Below are 20,279 nucleotides of genomic sequence, written 5' to 3'. Positions count from 1 at the left end.
CTCAGCATCCTGAACATATGCAACACAAAAAAGGTGCTTACATGGTGATTTGTTTATTTGGTACAAACAAATTCATGTTCTGACTTGAACACCTCTATTGTGGCTGAATGAGCACAAAACCTAGTGGAACATCTTCCCGGAAGAGTGAAGGTTATTATAACAGCATATAGGATCTAAACGTGGGATGGATGGGATGTTCATAAAGTACATACCAATCTTATAATTAGGTGTCCACAAACTTCTGTCCATATAGTTTGCACGTCCATCTCTTCCTACTGTTTTTTCATTTCTATCAAGTTCTTTGTGATAAAAGGTGCTTTCTGGTCTGTTTTCTCAGTGCATGGAAAAGCCCCAAAATTGTGGTCTGCTGAATGGAAATAAACCTCCTTTGATTCATGCTTGTCATCATTCATCATGTGAAAATGGTATAGTTTAATGTAGTGTTATTGTGTAAACTGTATCTTCATGAAAGTCGCACTGGATCTGTTTTGTCGTGACTCGCGAGCATCAGGTTGTGCGATCGGCTCGCTCACGTGTCAGTGATGGTTTCAGTTAAACCAGTGAGAACAAACACTAAATCTAAAAGCAGAAAATAACAGCAGCAGTAAATGACCGCATTTTTAGTCACTGTTGTGGTTTTTAGCGAATGATTAGGCATTTGTACACCAATTAATATTTGTAATTTTTTTTAATCCAATTAATCGAAGAAAAAAACCAAACACATCTGATTAATCGATTAGTGAAATAATCGTTAGTGTCAGCCTACTTCTGCTCCACACACACACACAAACACACTTCCACATAAAACAACCTCTACACACTGGAGGCTTCAGATTAACGCCATTTCTCTATTTAAAGGAGATCAGGACCATTTACTATTACTGGTTCTGCAAGCATTAAATCTACTACACATCTGTAGTGTGTGCGCCTGTGTGTGTGTGTGTGTGCGCGCGCGCGCGTATATATAATATATATATATATATATATATATATATATATATATATATATATATATATATATATATATATATATATATATATATATAAAGAGAGATAGAAAGAGAATGAATAATGAACAAGTATTGGCACAATGAGTGGGGAAAAAAGATGATAAAAACACGTTTTATTTCAGTCTCGTCCACAACACAAGTCTTAAACCATAAGATCACCTGCTTTTTGAACATATCCATTTACCCTTATAATAGCCTCCATTTTTTGGGAAGATGTTTCATTGGATTTTGTACAACTGGGAATATTTGCACTTCTGGTAAATACTAACTGCATTTCATTGCCTTGTACAATAACTCGTGCAAATCTAATCTGCATTTAGTTGCTGTGTACCTGTACTTATGTAGGTGAGGTGAGGAGGTCTTTATCCCAAAGGTGTCCAGTAGAGTTGAGGTCAGAGCTCTATAAGCAGGCCACTCAAGATCTTCCTCTCCACACCATGTAACCCATATCTTCATGGAGCTGGCTTTGTGCACAGGGGCATTATCAAGGGTTTGGGTCTCTTAATTTAAATGGAGGAACCAAAAATGGCTGGAAAAGTCAAGTGCCCTAATACTTTTGCCCATATAGTATGTGTTCAAAAAACAAAGCGCTCACAAGGTTTTTGGCGGATCTTTGCATCGTCATGATGAAGAGTCGCTTCGATGTTTTTAACCTGAAGTGACAACACAAAGCCTCAAATTTCTCCATTATACGATTTAAAAGTCCCGATGCTGTACAGAATCTGATTCACCCGACACTTTGGCACACGGAGTCGAACTCGACACCAACGAAATGCCCAGGGGACGTCTCCACCATCAACACATTTGGTCCTCATTGCGATAACTTGTAACACACTTCAAACAGAATAAACGCTTTTAAAGAATTTCGCTTTGACCTTGCTCTGACATTGACCTTATTAGAGGAATTACAAAATGATTTGCTGGTTACAATGTTAACTTCGTATCCAGCCATTTCATATCATCTCCATTCTTGAGATACTGCACTTACAGTAATCTCCAGCAAAACATCATAAAGAAGGTTAGCAGAGGGACTTTCCAAACTTTCCCAAGTGCAAATAACAATCACCATGAGCAGGACACTAGACAAATTTAATTAAAAAGAATTTTAAAAATTCCAAAAGTAAGCAAGTACACCATAAGTGAACATGCTGCACAGGTTGTTGCTGGGATCCTCTTCCACTCCTCTATAATGAGATCACCGAGCTGCTGGATGTTAGACACATGGCGCTTCTCCACCTTTAGACGGATGATGCTACCACCACCATGCTTGACTGTAGGAAAGGCACAATCTTCTTGGTACTGCTCACCAGGGAGTCGCCACACATGCTGGACACCATCTGAGCTAAACAAGTTTATCCTAGTCTCATCAGACCACAGGACATGGTTTGAGTAATTCATGCTTTTGGACAGGTCGTCTGCAGCAAACTGTTTGTGGGCTTTCTTGTGAGCCAGCTGCAGAAGAGGCTTAATTCTGGAACGACTTTTACAGTGGGCGGAGTATGGTCTTTAAGGACCAATCAATAAACAGCACACCTCAGCAATGATAGAACTGTAATGAATAGATATTCGGGGACACAAAAATGAGGATGGGTTCCCTTCGTAGTCTGGTTCCTCTAAAGGTTTCTTCCTCATACTAGATAGGGGAGTTTTTCATTGCCACTGTGACCATTGGTTTACTCATTAGGGATAAAATTATAAGGGTTAAACTTGCAGGCACAAGTTCATATTTTATATACCGTATTTTTCGGACTATAAGCCGCTACTTTTTCCCCCACGCTTTGAACCCCACGGCTTAAACAACGAAGCGGCTAATTTATGGATTTTTCCTGGTTACACAAACTTCAAGCTAAAAAACTGAACCCCATAACATTAGACCAATGAAATTTCCGAACGGAAACGAAAAAACGCACTGCTGTCTCTAAACTCGTTTGTGTCCTGCACCTGATCCGATACTGTCAGGATGAACGACAGCAGGGATCCCCTGACATCTGACTCGCCAATTTCAGGTGAGCTTGTAGAAAGCGTTGCCCTCTGCTCATCTAATCCTGCAGTAGATCAAAGGCATTATTTGTCCTCCAGGACTGGGGAGAGTAAACATTAACAGCACAAAAAAAATGCCCTCCCTGAGGTTCTAGATTATACGAACCCTTCCAGGCTACAACGATCTCATTATGCGACGACCACTGAGTAACAAAGTGCTTTTGGAGAGGTGCGTTTTTGTTGTTGTTGTTCCGTCACGCCATCATCTGGGAATGGTTTGCACCCATTTTTATCTTTTGGCTGTGACCGGGGGGCGATCATTGTCCGAAACTTAACATGAGAGTCCCCCAGCAGGCAAGCTTTCATTGAATCTTATCAGGGAGCAGTCAAAGTCTGCAAGCCAGAGCAACACAGCACAGAAACAGACAGTGGTTTGTGTGTACGTGTAAATGAAGCAAAAATATAAATCCAAATTCACTCTTTGTGCATTACATGGTACTAATTATAATTAGAATCGTTTTTTGATCAGCTACTAGTATGTATTTATCATTGGCGTAACAAATCAGCACCACGACCGCCCAGTAAAAACGCGTTTTCTGAAGGCAACATAACTACCGTATTTTCCGGGACCATTTTTTAAAGTAAAAATAAACAAAAACAAAATGCATTCAATTAAAAACAGTACTGAGACAACTGGCTTTTTCAGTCATATCCAATTCCTCGTGGACGACCAAAAGCAAGAGCACAAAGCCAGCTCCATGAGCATATGCTTTACTTAAGTTGGAGCAATATCTCCCGCTATAGACCTGCTATCTGACCTCAACCTTATTGAAAATGTTCAATCGTAATGCTGACTGCAGTCCCAGCCTTCTCACCTCAACTACATTAGTACCTGACTTTACCAACAACATACACAAGCACACTCCAAAATCAAGTGGAACATCTTCCCAGAAGAATGGAGGTTATTATAAGAGCAAATGGGGACTGAATGTGGAATGGGATGATCAAAATCCGGGTGATATCATGGTCGGGTGTCCACAAACTTTTTGTCCATATAGTGCACGGTTGCGACGGCTTGCAAAACATCAGCAAAACAAGTCCCTGTGCACCTTGTAGACGCTATAAAAACAGGTGTTCGAGCCCAATGCGCTCTCATGGTTGTTTCCCAGAAACCAAAAGCCATCTCTCCTGCCAAGACTATCAATTATCCAAAAACGTTACAGCTTTACCTCTGACTGTTACAAAAGGCAATGGCTGTTCCTTCTTAAAATGTTAAACAAACACCCGAAACCCATTCCAGGCGCCGGTTCATCACGCATGCATGCTGTTGCTAGAGAAACAATAATACGGAAACAAGACTGCATGCATTACCATACATCGTGTCAAGGAAATACGATCAGCGATGGCTTAACGGTTAAACCTCTGGGTTACTGATAAGAAGGTTGGGGATTTCAAGCCTCAACGCTGCTAAACTGCCACTTCTTTGCGCTGTAATGTATACATGACCAAAAAAAAAAAAAGAAAAGTGCATCTTAGCTGCTGTTATAAAATGATTAACACCTCCTACTCAATCAGAGTGGAGAATGCTACAGCCCTACTGTTCATCAGATGCTATTTTGAAAATCTAGGCCTTATCTAAACAGTAATTATATCAGAGACATCAATCACAGCTCTTCTCATTGATACTTTTCCCTGGTATTTGCTTTAAGGAGAAAAATACATCATAGGTCTTGGCATACTAAATACAACGTGTGTGTGTGTGTGTGTGTGTGTGTGTGTGTGTGTGTGTGTGTCCTGAAAACGGTATTTGTAAACAACTCCAAACAGGCCTGCAATCTTCAGAACTGATGAAACCTGAAGGATAAGTGTTTAACCCCTAGCACTACAACAGGTTCCTCCTGTTTCAGGCTCTTACAGGTTCAGAATCCACACGCTTAGGCAATTTCCACTAGAATCAGTCCATACCTGTTGTTGATGGTACTGCATGGCTCCCATTGCAACTTGGCCACGCCCCTGCATTCCCATTGGATATCGGTGAGGGGCGGGAGCGCCGTACGCCTGGCCAGAGTAGGCTCCACCTGCCTGCTGCTGCTGCTGTTGTTGAGAATAAGGGCTGTTGGGCATGCTGTAGAGCTGCGAGCGCTTCATGGCCATCGTGTCCATGGGTGCCACCTGGAAAGAGAGTTTCAGTGGTGAGATACTGATATTAACATCTGAGTTCTCAAATCTTGAACTATATAAATGTTCAAAAATGTATCGCTACAGAGATTTTAATTCTAGGTGTCAGTGCGATTCTTTTTCAATTGGACAAAAAAAAAAAAAAAAAGCTGTGGCCAACCCCAGCTGTGTTTATTTGCTTTTGATTGAGAAAAGCTCAAATATTTATGTAAATGTCCTTTTAAAACCTGTCTCAGTGTCAATTTCATCAACCAGAAAAAAAAAACTTGAATGCCTACTGAAAAAACGTTTAGCAGTGGTTCACCAGACGGACGTTGTTGTCTCTGCAAAGCCCCAGACACAAATCTTCTCTGTAAGATGAGCGTTTTGAAAGATCACGTATTTGCCATTATTTTTGAGCGCCAATGACGTCATGTGCCATCACTACATTACCCAGCATTCGACTCTCCCCACTGTGCTAAGCGCTTTAACGTGTCATGTCAGTGCTTGCGACTTTACCTCTTTCTTTAAAGAACGCACAGTCTGTGTGAACGTTACGTAATGTCGTGTGTAGAGGTCGACTGATAGTGATACCGATTAATCAATCAATAGCTTTTAAAGTGAATACTAGATTTTTAACACTATGTAAAATAGTACTGAACTTTATCACAAAAATAAAACAGGCCTGAATCATAAAAATGTATATATATATATATATATATATATATATATATATATATATATATATATATATATATATATATATACACATGTATATATATATATACATACATACATACATATACGTATATATATACATACATACACATTATATATATATACATATACATACACACACATACATTTAATTAATAAATGATTAGATAATTCATAAATTATGTAAAAAAAAAAAAATAATAATAAATAAATAAATACAAATTCGCCTCTAGAGGCCGCTCCTGTAATGACAACGACACAGAACCCGGAAAAACTATCGTTATGGATTTCTGCCGATAGTTCCAGCAAAACCGATAAATCGGTTGACCCCTAGTCCAGTGTTCTAGATCTGTTTGTTCTAGTTAGTCTTGTGCTATGGTGGTTTATGTTGTTCTTGGTAGCAACTTGCTCTTAGAGGAACATGGTCTTGGTTTATTGTGCACTGTATTGTATGGGGCTGAAATGACAATTTACCCTCTTGAATTAACTTATCACATACAATGACAAGCTAAAATGACTAATTAGCTGCTTAAAATTATCATTTAACAATTTACATAACTTTTAGTCCCACATTAATATTCTTGCCATTATTTGCCATCAAAGCCGGGTACTCCTTAATGAACAGTGTCACCCAGGGGGAGATGGGTTCTCGTCAAAGTTTCTTAAGAGGAACCTATCCAGAGATAGTTTTCTCTATCTCTGAATACGGGTTTTTCCTCGCCATTGTCCCTGAAATTTATATTCGCAATAATCCGTTTAATTATGTAAAGCTGCTTTGGGACAACGTCCATTGTTAAAGCGCTATACAAATAAAATTCTCAGTTGGATAGTGCATTTACAAGAACCAAAGCGGTGTATAAATAGCCTTTCATAACATTATTATAGCGATTAGGATTATTAAATTACCTACAAGAGCCTCTTCATGACACTAATACTTATTACACTTAGCACTGACAGCTAACTAAACTTGTGTGTCCAGCTATAATAAGCATTTCATTACACAAGTCTGAGAAATCAGAAATTGACTATAAACAGTCTTGCAAACGCAACACCATTTGAACGCATAATGCAGAAACGACAGCCGGTTATTAAGAGCTAGCAAGCTCTTAGCTAGCTAATAAAACATCACAAAAGATGGAAGGGAAAAAGTAAAATCACATACTCGCAAAGAATGTAATTACTGCCCATAGTGGTGTGTAGTGATGTTGAGTTACTCTTACCATCGCAATGACCCACATCGCAATGGTTTATTGCTCCAAAACCTTTCCAATTACGATTTTCAATTCATTAGTGACCAACATGTCATACATTCAAACAGCTTATAATTATAAACCACCTTAAATTAGAGGCTGTTTTTCACTTAAATTACATCAGACACTACCATGCAATCACCAGCCTCTCCTTTTCTCCGTCCTTGAACTTAATAAGACAATAAAAATACTTTTTCGAGTTGCCAGGGGAGAAAAAAGGCAAAATCCTCTTTGCTGAAAACCTTCCTGAACCAGGAAGAGTAAAGAAACAACAGTGCGACTGATTTTTACAAAACTCTGACACTGGAGACTCATCATATCAACAATTAGACATTTATCCTCATTCAAGATCCTTTTTATTAACATAACTAATACACCTGACTACAGATTTTTGTCTGATCTTTTCAAACATCCCGTTCCTCATTTACTCCCCATTTACTGTTCTAATAACCTCTATCTTCTCAAAAGATGTTTCACCAGATTTTGTCTTCATTCAGCCACAAGCAGAGTGGTAGTCTAGTGAGGTAGTGATGTAGGTGAGGTCAGGAGGTCTGGGGTGCAGTCAGCGTTCACATTTACCCCAAAGGTGTTCAATAGGTTTGAGGTCAGATCTTCCTCTTTACCCTATGTAAATCATATCTTCAAGAAGTTGGCTTTCTATCGTCATGCTAGAACAGGTTTGGGTTTCCTAGTGAATTCTACCACATCCAAAGACGTCCTACACGATTGTGCGCCCCAAACTTTGTTCGAGAAAGAACCACATACGGGTTGATAAGTCAAATGTTTCAATACTTTTGCACCTTGTGTAAAATAAAATAAAAAGAGCCATAAAGCTGCCATTTGAGAAAATCAACCACCTCCTGACAGATCAGATCCCAGGATTCCGTTATCCTGCAGGTTGAGTGCAGGTGAGGGAATCGGAAACAGCAGTGGAATAGCCACATACACACAGGCCATCATCCCTGACCTCATTGGGCTGAAGACCGCAGTCAAAAAAGCTGGCAAGTGCAGAAATTCAGGGCAGTGTGCCATACGCTGATGGGGAGAGTCTGACTCGCTCTTCAGTGACCTGGACTCAGAGAGAAAAATAAACAAGAAAAAACAAAGAGCTAATCTTCTCACATCACGGCCAAATTCAGGGCAATTTGGAGCAGCACTTACAGAAAATGTGTGCAATTGAGAAACTCTCGTGAAGGCACTTTAAACTAGCAGTTTGAGTGTCAGCAGCCAACGTCTTGGCACACTACAATTTTCACACTTTCCCTTTTCTCAAAACCCCCTCTTTAAAAAATAAACAAAAAACAAATAAATCCTTTAAAGAAATCAAATCAAATGCAACATTCAGAACTTCATGAACCATACACACGATGCTTTGTGAAGCATGAAAACTTTCCTCTGGTGTTAATACAATTATAAAAAATTTAATATATACAATTTTGGTTATGTTGGTGCCTCAGATGATCGCAGAATTTCTTGCATCAACGTTTGACATTTTCAACCTCCACGGCACTGAACAGTTGCTTATCTACAACTCTAAACTAGTACACCCTGTATGGGCTAAAGTATTGGGACACCTGACTTCTCCAGCCACATTGGTTCTTCCCCTGAACCTGTTCCAGCAGGACAACGTTTCTGTGCACGAAGTCGGATCATTGAAGATATGCTTTCCATGGGTTGGAGTGAAGATCTTGAGTGGCCCTGCTATAGAGCTCTGATCTCAACCCTATTAAACACTTTCGGGATCTGAACACTGACTGCACTCCAGGCCTCCTCAGCTCACCTACATCAGTACCTGACTTCAGTAAAGCCCTTAAGAAGGCATGCGCACAAATCGACACACACACACTCAAAATCTAGTGGAAGATCTTCCCAAAAGAGTGAAGCTTATTGTAGGAGAAAATGGGGATTGCACGTGGAATGGGATGTTCAGAACGCATATAGCAATCTGATCGGGGGCTTACAAACGTTTGTCAATATAGTGTATGTAAAATAGACACACAATAGAAAACACATTATTTCACAGAATGGCCTTCTTTATAAGATCGCTATTAAATTATAAATCTTGAATGGTTCATTTAAACCCACAGAGAGCTCGACAAATGCAAGATCTAAAGATGAAAAAAAGCATATATGCTAAAAACATCAGAGCCTCAGACCTGACTCGAGAATTGTATATACTTAAGGAGAAAAGCCTTGAGAATTGAAAGTAAAACAGCTAAACAAGTATGCTTTAATTCTCAATTTACAAGAACAAAAAATAATTTAAAAAAAACTATAAATCTGGGGTTTGTAATGATCTCTACAAACTCTTTCAGCTGGTCTGCTTCCATAGAGAGATTGTTTCCACTGCTTCTGAAGTTCAGAAAGTCACACCACAGCATAAACAGATCACAGTGACGAGCCAGACTTTATAATGAGTCAGAAAAGCTTCAATAGACCGTGTTACTGTGCTCTGATGAGGACTAAGCCACTTTGAATCCAGCAAGAGCTCTTTTAAACAGTCAGCAGAGCTTATTTACCCTTAGTAGGGGGCATTCTTGGGCAGCATCGTAATGGCATCGAAATGTGTAGGGATGAGGTTTATTCATTTTGACCAACTTGAATTAAAAATTGTGATAACCTCGAAGAGTCGGGAGCTGATAACTGCACATACTGTAGCGTTTTCCCACCTTTTATCGTCCCAAGCCTGAGAAGGAAGTGAGGTAACTTGGTGGTTAAGGTGTTGGGACTTCCGAAGGTCATGGGTTCAAATCGAATCCCAGCACCACCAAGGTGTCACTGCTGAGCCGTCCATCCTCAACAGCTCAGTTATAGAAATGAGAACTGCGAATCACACTAGATAAGGGTGTGTGCAGACTACCTTATCTAGAGCCACTTTCATTTTATATCATTCATACAAGGTGGTTTAAAAAAAGACTAGTTTTCTAACAGGCCACCAGATGGCAGCACAAGGCTACACGCACAGTCACTGGGAGCACTGACCTTCAAAAGTCAGTGTGCGAAATGACCGTCCTGTGTCCATCAGGAGCTGTGCAACTGGTGCTTTTCTAACCATGTGCTTGACCACGTCTGCTATCCTGACCATGTGCAATCTCCTCGCACTGAAGATCACGATCCGGCTTAAACTTCGCCGTTTTGACACCACTGCGGAGATCAAGCGCGAAAATGCAGAATTCAGTCGACGCGCTTCGAAAAGAAGACTACCAGATGTGGCAGGAACACCAGGAGCTTTGTGCAAGGGGACTATGTTGAAGGTGATAAGCGTAAATAAATAAAGTACTTTCTTGTAAACAGAGCGGGTCTTGAAACTCACTCCTCATCGTAGGAATAGTTGGTCAGCTGGATGAGATTTGGTAGAAGGGAAAATGTTAAATCTGGACTTGAGACTAGAACCTATGGGTAAGACAAATTATGTGCTCTCGATATAAAACCACTAACAGCACTAATGATACCAAATTGAAAAGAGAAAAAAAAAAAAGGTACAAAAAGGGTATGGGGTTTATTTACAAGAGAGAGGATATTAAACTGTTTTTTTCCCTGCTAAGAAAAAAAAAAGGAAAGGTTAGCTCACTGCTCATTTACCCAACTAATTACAGAAAGGGTTGTGATGAACATCAAACAGGGTCGTTTGTGAACCGAGAGTCTTTCTGTGATTACTCGGATGTAAAATAAGAACGAAACCAGAGCTAAACACTCGCTCGCTTACGCACTAAATAACCCTCAAAAACACACCAAATCAGAATACAGAACAGATATTCACCTGCACTGCTTCAGGGAATACATTTTTAATTAACTCTTCTAAAAGAAAAATTGGTTAAAGTGGAAAAATCAAACAACAACAAAAAAAAAAAATGGGTGAAGAGTGTGTTACAAACTCGCTGGTTACAGCATAAAATCATGCCTTTATATTAATTACATCAAAGCAACTCGGATTTTTTTAATAATACTGTGTTCTTATTGACAAGAAATACACTAGTAATCCCATAAAGCATAGCACGTCACTGTATTCAGTGTTGGTACTGTTTTGTATATACAGAAAATTCTGTACAAACGTCAGTGAGGTTTAATCCGTCTCATCTCTGACTCTCTTCTGATTTCCCTTTTGCAAGCACTTTGCAGATTCTTTTTTTCGAATGAAACCGCAAAAAGTAAAGCATCTTAATTTGTATGTTGCCATTAAATATATTAAAAGTTGCACTGGGGCTTTTGCGGCAGCCAAATAAACCCGGCATGTATTGAAACGAGGAACACAAGAAACAGGAAACACTCATTAAGGACGTGAGGTGATATATATATATATATATATATATTTATATATAAAATCACTCGATTAGCATATGTCACTGAGTTACCAAAAAATGGCAAAGCGCAAAGACTCTCCTGAATCAGAGAACCTGAAACAGCAGCCTAACCTCCGATTGGTACAATGCACAAAAACTGGGTTCTCATTTGAAACCTAACTATCAGCAAGCTGCGGATTATATTAAAATTGGCGGGAACCTGCAGCGGAACCGAATGGTCAGGAACGTTAGGATTAACAATTTAAACTGTTTTCTCGCGAGAAATCTGAGAGCTCGCGAGAGGCTCGAAAGTTCAGAGTAATATTTCAAAACAGGATTTATACAAATAAATTACACAATGTTTGAAAAACTAATTTATGATTGTATTATTCATTTAAGGTAGTAAATAAAACATTTATGACGAGTAATTCACAATTTTTGTTGAGTTTGAGTACGTGTACAAATTCCCCTTGAAAAAGGAACCATTAAAAGAAGAGTTAAAACCTTGCCATTTGTTGTTACTCCCGAGGGGTCATAGAAGTAACCCCCGTCAAATATCGAGGTTGCACTCTATATATCACACACACACACACACACACACACACATCTACCCACAGAAATGAACCACAATGTGTTAAACTTACAAGCCATATGGAGCTACAATTACCTCAATAGACCATTATGAGAATCGAGATTTTCTTAACTTTATGCAAATTAGGTATTGATTGCTCAGACCAATCACTACATCAAGTGATGCCCTATTTAGCAATCTATAAAACCTTTTTTTTCCCATCTTATCCCCTAAAATGTGTAGAACAACAAAACGAAGAACAGACCAAGTTTAAAGAAAGCTCTGCAAATTTACCGTGCATTTCCGAGGTGTGTCGGTAGCTAGAATAGTTAGTGTGTGCTGCCAATAGCTACTACCAACACTTCTGGCATACAACATACAACAAACAACCCATTTTCCCCTTCATTAAAAGACAGAAATACAGTTCCATGTGCTGAAGCTACACCGTGGCCAGGACTCTTTCACGTCAGAGCTGGATGAATGGCACATGCCCATAAGTGACCACAATAGCGCTCGCGTCATGCTCCACACCCACAACCTACCGACTCCAGGAGAAACCAGCACCTCGGAGCTCGCCAGTGTGCAATATCGGGGAAGATCTTACCATATACAATTGTATAAAACAACCTCTGATCCAGTGCCACATAAGAGGTAGTAAATAAAATATGCTGACTAGAGGTCAACAGAACAAAGGTTTATATTTTCCTTCATATTTTACCTTCCAGCCTCTGCAGGGATCATGAGGGGAGGTCATACGTTTCTAGTAAAAAAAAAATCACGATAGACTCGTCGGGAATCCACTTTTCACATTGCATTATATATGTATGTAAAACGCAGTGAAATCTGGTATGTAAAAGACTCATATTTAATTCTCGGTTGTGCTCAAACCCTGGTGAGTGTGTGGAAAAACACCACCCGATGCATTGGCACCTCCTTCAGTCAGCTCAAGGCTGGACAGAGGGAATAATCAGGGCACGGAGCAGATATGCTCCATACATTTCCTGCTGAGAGCACTGGCAACAACACACACACACACACACACACACACACACACACACACACACACACAGAGCACATGGCTAATCTGCATGCGTGAAGGTCACGGCTGCTGATCCTCGCTGAGCAGGGCCAGGAGAGCAAAGCTGCTGTGGCAGGGGAAACGTTACGATGCGGTTTTTAATCAGACGAGCCTCCAGAATGTTGTAGGTTTGAAGCCAACACCTGACAAAGAACTCATTTTAAAAAATACAACAAAAAAAACAAAACTTTAAAACAGGGAAAACAGGAGGATAGCAAAAAAAACCTCACGGCTCCTAATAAACCTGCACTGTGGTCTAAGGGGACGTTGACCTTCATAGTAGACAACTGACTTGATAGTTTGCGAAGTATTAAAGATTTTATCGCATTAATATGATCGCTCGCTTTATTCGAAAGACTTTGAATGACAGGTAAAAGGAAAAGAGGAACCAATCAGTCACCATCATAACATTCATACTGAAGGTTTAGGAACAACAAACTTCCCCAAGATTTTTTTTATATACAGGTGTCTTAAATAATGCAAACGTTTGTGTTTGTGTGTGTGTGTGTGATATATATATATATATATATATCACACACACAAATTTTATATCACATATGCTCCTAATACCAAATTAAGTAAAATCCCTTAATATAGCATTTATTTGTTTATTATTTATCTGAATTGTTTCACATAGTCACATAGTGTAACGCTTTTAATTGTTTAGTAAGTGACTTGTGATTTATCGTATATTTTAAGTTGATTTATCTGTTAGCAATCACTGCTAAATTGAACTTAGCATTAGCCTTTTTCGGACAGGTTACATACACTAAAGCTACCTTTAATTATATGCGACTGAAACAAAGTAAATGTCGAATTTATCGTATAAGTAATATGTAAAATATATATATATTGTTTTTTCAAAATATTCTTTTACTGGGCAAAAATTACAAACCTTAGAACCGGTTAAAAATAATAAAATAAATCAGACGCCTGGTTAGACTTCCTCACCTAGTTAGCATGTAGCGTGCCAACATTCCGCCATTAGCAACGTTCTTTTTAAATTAGAAACGTCATTTGCTAATGAATAGTATGATCATAAAAAATTTTGTTGTTTTTTTACTCTATTTCTGTAAAAAGCGTATTTATAAATGATAAAGATAAATGGTCATGGGAAGTGAAAGCCAGCGGTTGATTTAAGAGAGAATGAATGACGTTTCTCGATGCTAGTCAGAGGCTAACTCCGCTAGCATTAGCGAGCTTCGGGTTGCTCAATGTATCCCGCTAGCTTCATGCTAACTAGCTTTTTTTCAACCCTGGCTAAGTCACCTTGGACGAGACAGTTGTGTTATATATCAGCGTGGCTCGTTGAGAAAAATAGAAATGGCGAAAAAGTGGTCAAATTAAATAAGTATTTCGTTGGGAAAGGAGTTGAACCGGTGTTGTGTTCGCCCTTTGTTTTCAGACCGTCGAGAAGGGGTGAAAAACAGGCTAATGCTAGCGGTTCGTTCCGGTTAGCTGTCTGGCTAGCGCTCCAGGCCATTAGTTAGGAAGGGAAGGAAGAACTGTAGTGGTTGTAAAGCGATAGGAAGAAAAAAAACGATTATATTATAATAATTATAATAATAATAATTGAACCTGTGCTCGGTTGCTTCCTTGGCCGTTATTCCCAGGGCTCATTGCCGGGTGGTTTCTTTGTTGTGCCCCCCAAGAGTGGCTTGCGGAGCCGTACGGGGAGCCCATGTCTTTGCCGAGCCCCATGCCCGCCTGCTGCTGCTGCGCCGGGGGATTATTGTTGTAATCTTGGTAGGCGCCGGTGTAGCCGCGCATCATCGGGCTCGGGGAGGTCAGGAGCTGGTTTAAAGTCGGCGTGGAGCCCGATGGGTGCTGCTGAGGATGAGGAGGCTGCTGCGGCGGATGATGCGGAGTCTGGCCCGGGGGAAACCTCTGAAAGCCGCCGACGTTTGCAGCAGGAGACGGGGCGGACGGAGAAGCCATAGCGGCTTTGCCGTGAGCGTGAGAGGCGGCTGCGGCGGCTGTAGCCGAACTGCTCCCCGGGCCCATGGCGTTTCCTTGCCGCGACGGGCTCATCATCCCGTATCCAGTCCCCACGTAGGCGGCCCGGTAGTTCGGATAGTGGTTGTACGGATGATTGTGGTACTCTTCGTGCGAGTTTTGCATTTGATCCATGTTGCTCCGTGCCGAACGCGCTACAGCACCAGGGCTTTGTTGTCCGCCATGTTGATCAAAGCAAGGCCCTCCTCTTCTTCCATCCCCATAATAATGATTAAACCCAAAACCCGAGCCGTTCCCACTTCGAGACGACTCGCTTCCGTCGTCGTCGGTGGTGTTGTCGTTCTTGTCTCCGCTGTCTTCGTCGTCGTTACTCGTCCGTCCGATTCTTGACGAGTCGTACTTGCTGCCCATCCGATCCCCACCTCGTCACCCGTCTTCAGCACTTCCTCATGGCGCCCAGTTCCCTCATCATTATCCCCGCATACCCGAATTCCACCCCGCTGGTGGTTCCTGAGGTCTCCATGCGCAGAGCGATGCTCCTCAATGCTTTTCTGTATCCTAGCGTGAGGCTGCTGGTGGGTTCTGACTCAAGCCTTGCTGCTGTGGAGGTGTGTGATGATGATGATGATGATGATGGTTAAGATGGTGCTGGTGGTGAGGGGAAGGAGGGGGATCTTCGTGTCTTCCAACATTTTCACTGAATGATTCACGACCAGACCTGTTTTTTTTTTTTTTTTTTTTTTTTTCTCGCTTAGGAGAGACACATGCACTGATCAGACGATGAAGAGCCATTTGAGTGGGAGGAAACCTGAAAAACCACCACTTTGACAGGTTTATGAGCTCGTCAAACCATCCTCGAGCTCCAGCTGAAGCCTACAGTTCGAAATGAGCTGTTCCTCCAGACGTCTACGTTTTTTTGGATTGTGATTATTGAAAATTTTGTGAAAAATACACTGACCTTCACAGTGTTAGGTCAGCTTGCTCCAAGGGGTCGTGCCCTGTGGGCTTCACACTTGAGTTTGAAGTTCATCATCGAGCACAGATTTGAGATCATTCAGCAGCCACATAATCAGTTTGATCTTTTGCTTTCTTAGACATGGCAACAAAGCAGCTTTACAGAAATCTAAATGTAGATCTCGATTTTTCATATGAAGTCAGATGACATAACAAGGAGGAAGAACTTTTAAACAAAAACAGCCTCAGAAGAAAACCAGTGCTCCTTTGGGTGAAACCAGATAGTGGGATGATACTGTAATGAAGGGTTCTTGGTTTCTTTTCTGATTGGGACACATTCCTTGAGTGTTTTTTTTTTTTTTTCACAAAGGAAAATAGAGGTTTCCAGTCCAGATTTAATGTATTGATCCTACAACTGTTCTGTAACTCTGACAGGAAGGAAATACCCCCTGCCCATGAAATCTTAATGAAGTGCCACATATTAGTCTTTCGTCATCTCTACGCAGACGTAGGCTTTAACTTCACTACCATGTGTCTATAGAAACCGCTCTGCAGTGTGTCAGCAATGAAGAATTTCATCATCTGCTCTGGTTTCTCATCACAGTTTCCTGCTCTCCTGTGAAGCTGAACTCCAACCCACATCCATCATTTCCTGATTCAGATCATTAAAGTGCTATTGCAGACACTAATTAGCGAGATAAGGCAGGCACATAGGATTGGGCTGGATCGAAACTCTGCAGGTTGCTCTCCTAGAGAACGAGAGAGGATTGTTTTCATCTTTTTTTTTTTTTCCAGCCAGAAACCACTATTTCTCCTCAGGGTGATGTGAGATCTCCGAGAGATGCAAATGTATAGTATTCATATAGTCTACACTCAGAGCGTAAGGTCACTTGAATAACACATTGTACCAAAAGATGGAAGAAGGTCCATATGAGGTTGATTTGCAGTGGAAACAACAGCGTTGAAGGTTACCATGTTCGGTCTTCTGATGTGTCGTCAGCAACAGCATCTTCAACTAATGGCTGCCTCCTAGTGGAGAGGATATAAAACACGGGAACAACCTGAAAGAGCTTCTATAATTCTGGTAGATCTTTGGAATTGGAGTCGAGGAATTTTAATAGGGTATAGAGAGAAACCCCCAAATGTCCAAGACGGGTGTGTAACTTCATGATCTGGGTTGATTGGCAACTCTTATATGAAAAGCTTGAATGTCTGAGCATAGCAATATTCTTGGCCTTAGTTCTCCAGGGCTGTTTTCTGTAAACACCTTGAAAAGAACGATGGATGCAACATCATGGTTAATCAAATCCCTTTTTTTTTTTTGGTCACACGCATTTATACGGAGTATGACGTAGTAAAAAGTTTTTTAATCGTCCAATACCGAAGAACGTACATGTAAATAAAAATTAATAAGGAATATAAAGTATAAAATACAAGAATTAAAAAAAAAACCCCACCAGAAAAATGAACAAAGAATAGAAATGATATAGAATGTGCATATATTATAAAAAAAAAATATATATAAATTCACTCAGTCCCAGTGTCTGTGATTTCAGAGAAGTCCATAAGCATTAAATACACAATCCAGTGACTAAAACGTTTAAAGACCAGCTTCCTGTTTTCGACTGCATCCTCGTCTGACGCAGAGCCTGTCGATCCTGCTACATTTCAGATCTTCTCAACAAGAGTTGCTCGTCATCACATGGCACCAAAACAACCAGTCAAAAGCTGAATTTAGAGTTTAGACGATTCTTCTGCTGCCAGGTGAGGCACTTCTCCATGACTTGTGAGTTCTCAAATTAAGCCTCATGTGACTAATAGTTTGACTGCTCACTGCAACACCATACTGCCTCGATGAGCCGTATAACGAGTCTTATACCTTCAAATGTTTAATGCCACAGATTTAAAATTCAATGAATGTTTCCTTTATAGTGGCCTTACAGTGCAGTGCAGGGTAAAGTGCACTGATGGGGGTCTTCTATTGGAGAGAATTGAGATATTCCCACTTTCCAACATGGCAGAAGTGACTTTTATTCTAATATTTAAAGTAATGATTAATCACTGATAACTGCAAGCACAAATAATCAGTCCTTTTGATACTGTTTTCCATTTTCCCTTATATAAACAAAAGTTGATGGACACCTAACCATATAATTGGCATGTTGAATATTTAACATTTAATCCCATAATAATGATCATCAATCCTCCGGAAAGATGTTCTAGTAGATTTTATGGAAATCTCTGCACAAGGACGTTCGTAAATTCAGTTACTGATGTAGGTGAGGTGAGGAGGCCTGGGGTGCAGTCAGCGTTCACATTCTTACCAAAGGTTTTTATTGCGGTTAAGGTCAGGGTTCGAAAACCGATCGAGATCTTCCACTCTATCCCACGAACACCATATCTTCATGAAGTTGGCTTTGTTCACAGGGGGATTGTCACGCTGAAACAGGTTTGGGTCTTCTAGTTCATGTGAAAGGAAAATTTTGTCAGGCGTGTCCAATAATTTTGTCCAGTATAGTGTGTAGTATAATATAATATAATATATATCCGAAGCGCCACAATACTTTTTATGTAACATGGCTGCATAATCTGGAGTTGATGTGCTAATGAAACAATGCCAATTCACTCATGTATCTGCAATTCCCAAGCCATTTCACCTAAAAAGGAAATGATTTGATGTTAACCTTAAGGCATGTAGTGTAAAACAATGGCTATATATTTATTATGACAGGTAAAACATCCTGTTTTTTAATGAATATTTAGTATCTAAATTTAACAGTAATCCTAAAGGATTTGAAGTTCAGTCACTGTGTATGCTTGTAAATGTGAGGTGGGATATGGACCATGTGAGGTCTGAAAGGGGCTGATCTTGACAGATTCGTTCAATAATTCAATAAATACAGAAATAAATTCGTACTAAAGCGACTCATAGTGTTAGTCGAGGAAGCTGGAGAAACCATAATTAAGCAAGACTTGGAAAAAGAAGTGCTGATGGGAAGTGACAGCTCCGGCAGCTGCATGAACCACAGCTGCGACAGGAATGTGGAGCTTCTCGACTCCGAGCTGCGGGAGCGTCTGACTGTCGTGGAGGACAGGATGTTTTTATTCGGCTGTTGTGCTCCAGGAATCCTTCAGCGTGTTGGCCTCGAGACGAATTCTCAGATCCAGAAGTCAGTGATTGTGTACGGTGCACATGACACATCGCATCGCATCGCTACCGAGATGCAGAAAAGTTCCAGGCAGGAGCAGAACATTAGCAGAGAATTTGGACAACCTCAAGATAAGTGTTCAGATGTTCCAGTACATTAAACGTAACAATAAATACACTACGGACAAACGTTATAAAAACTTCATTATACTTATGATCTTCTGGGACGATGTTCACACTGGATTTTAGAGTGTGTTTGTGGAGGTTTGTGCCTGGGGCCTGAGGTGCAATCAGCTTTTCATTTCATCTCAAAGGTGTTCAATGGGGTTGAGGTCAGAGCTCTATAGCAGCCCACTCAAGATCTTCAAGCACATAATGGGAAATTGTGTGCCTCCAACATTGTGATAACAGTTTGGGGGAAGAACCACATATGGCGTAGAAAAATCCGGTGTCCCAATACTTTTGTCCAAATAGTGTAGATGCAAATAGTTAAAAAAAATTATATCAACCTAGCAATGAAGATATGAGTTAAAAAAAAGAATATCAGGTAAATTACTTATACATACAAATTATAAATAGTATTCATTTTAAATAAATATAACATTGAATGTAGTATTAAATGAATATAGTAGTGCTCTTGTGTGCGTGTTTTCAGCCTGCTTCCAAATTTCTCAAAACAAATGTTATTTCAAATAAATAAAGAAAATATACTTAAACGTACGTGCATTGTAGATGTCAGAAAATGTAAATAATTAAATATTCACTTATTTGTCTTTTCCTGATTTCAATTTAATGGTTATGAAACTGCTGGCAGCTGAAATTAAGAGTAGGTGCTGCCCCCTGCTGGACATTTATACATCTTACACGCATGTACAGATTCAACTAGGTCTATAGATAAACCAAACAGGCTTAACATTATGACCACCTGCCTTATAATGTGTTGGTCCCCTTTTGCTGCCAGTCCTGACTATCCAGAATTAATAGCATTAACCTCTTCAGCAATTTGAGCTACAGAAGCTCGTCTGTTAGATCAGACCTCACTGGCCAGCCTTCGCTCCACACGTGCATCAATGAGATTTGGCCGCTCACGATCCTGTTGCTGGTTCTCCACTGTTCCTTTCTTGGACCACTTTTGATTCTGACTACTGCAGACCAGGAACTTTCCACAAGAGCTGCAG

At 40.3% G+C, this 20,279-nt stretch overlaps 1 protein-coding gene and 1 long non-coding RNA gene across 30 annotated transcripts in view; one reads left to right on the top strand and one right to left on the bottom strand.

Moving 5' to 3' along the window:
- arid1b (AT-rich interactive domain 1B) overlaps positions 1-16,130 on the bottom strand; it is a 62,387-nt gene extending 46,257 nt beyond the window's left edge. For 14 of the 29 annotated variants that reach the window (XM_083562374.1, XM_083562376.1, XM_083562396.1 and 11 more), the window contains exons 1-2: positions 14,622-15,583; positions 4,956-5,162 (exon numbers count right to left, since the gene is read on the bottom strand). In XM_083562374.1, coding sequence (XP_083418500.1) covers positions 4,956-5,162; positions 14,622-15,410 — 996 coding nt within the window. In that variant the 5' untranslated portion in view covers positions 15,411-15,583. Of the gene's footprint in view, positions 1-4,955; positions 5,163-14,621 lie in introns of all 29 variants that reach the window. The other 15 variants (XM_083562399.1, XM_083562388.1, XM_083562395.1 and 12 more) reach the window with 11 other exon arrangements.
- Positions 14,709-17,496, top strand: LOC310737865. Its single transcript, XR_014536911.1, has 2 exons — positions 14,709-17,250; positions 17,316-17,496. It is a non-coding gene; the product is annotated as an uncharacterized lncRNA (long non-coding RNA).
- Positions 17,497-20,279: the final 2,783 nt, after the last annotated feature.

This window comes from Silurus aristotelis, assembly GCF_946808225.1.
Source record: "Silurus aristotelis genome assembly, chromosome: 15".
NCBI lineage: Eukaryota > Metazoa > Chordata > Actinopteri > Siluriformes > Siluridae > Silurus > Silurus aristotelis.
This window is presented reverse-complemented; position numbering and strand designations above follow the sequence as displayed.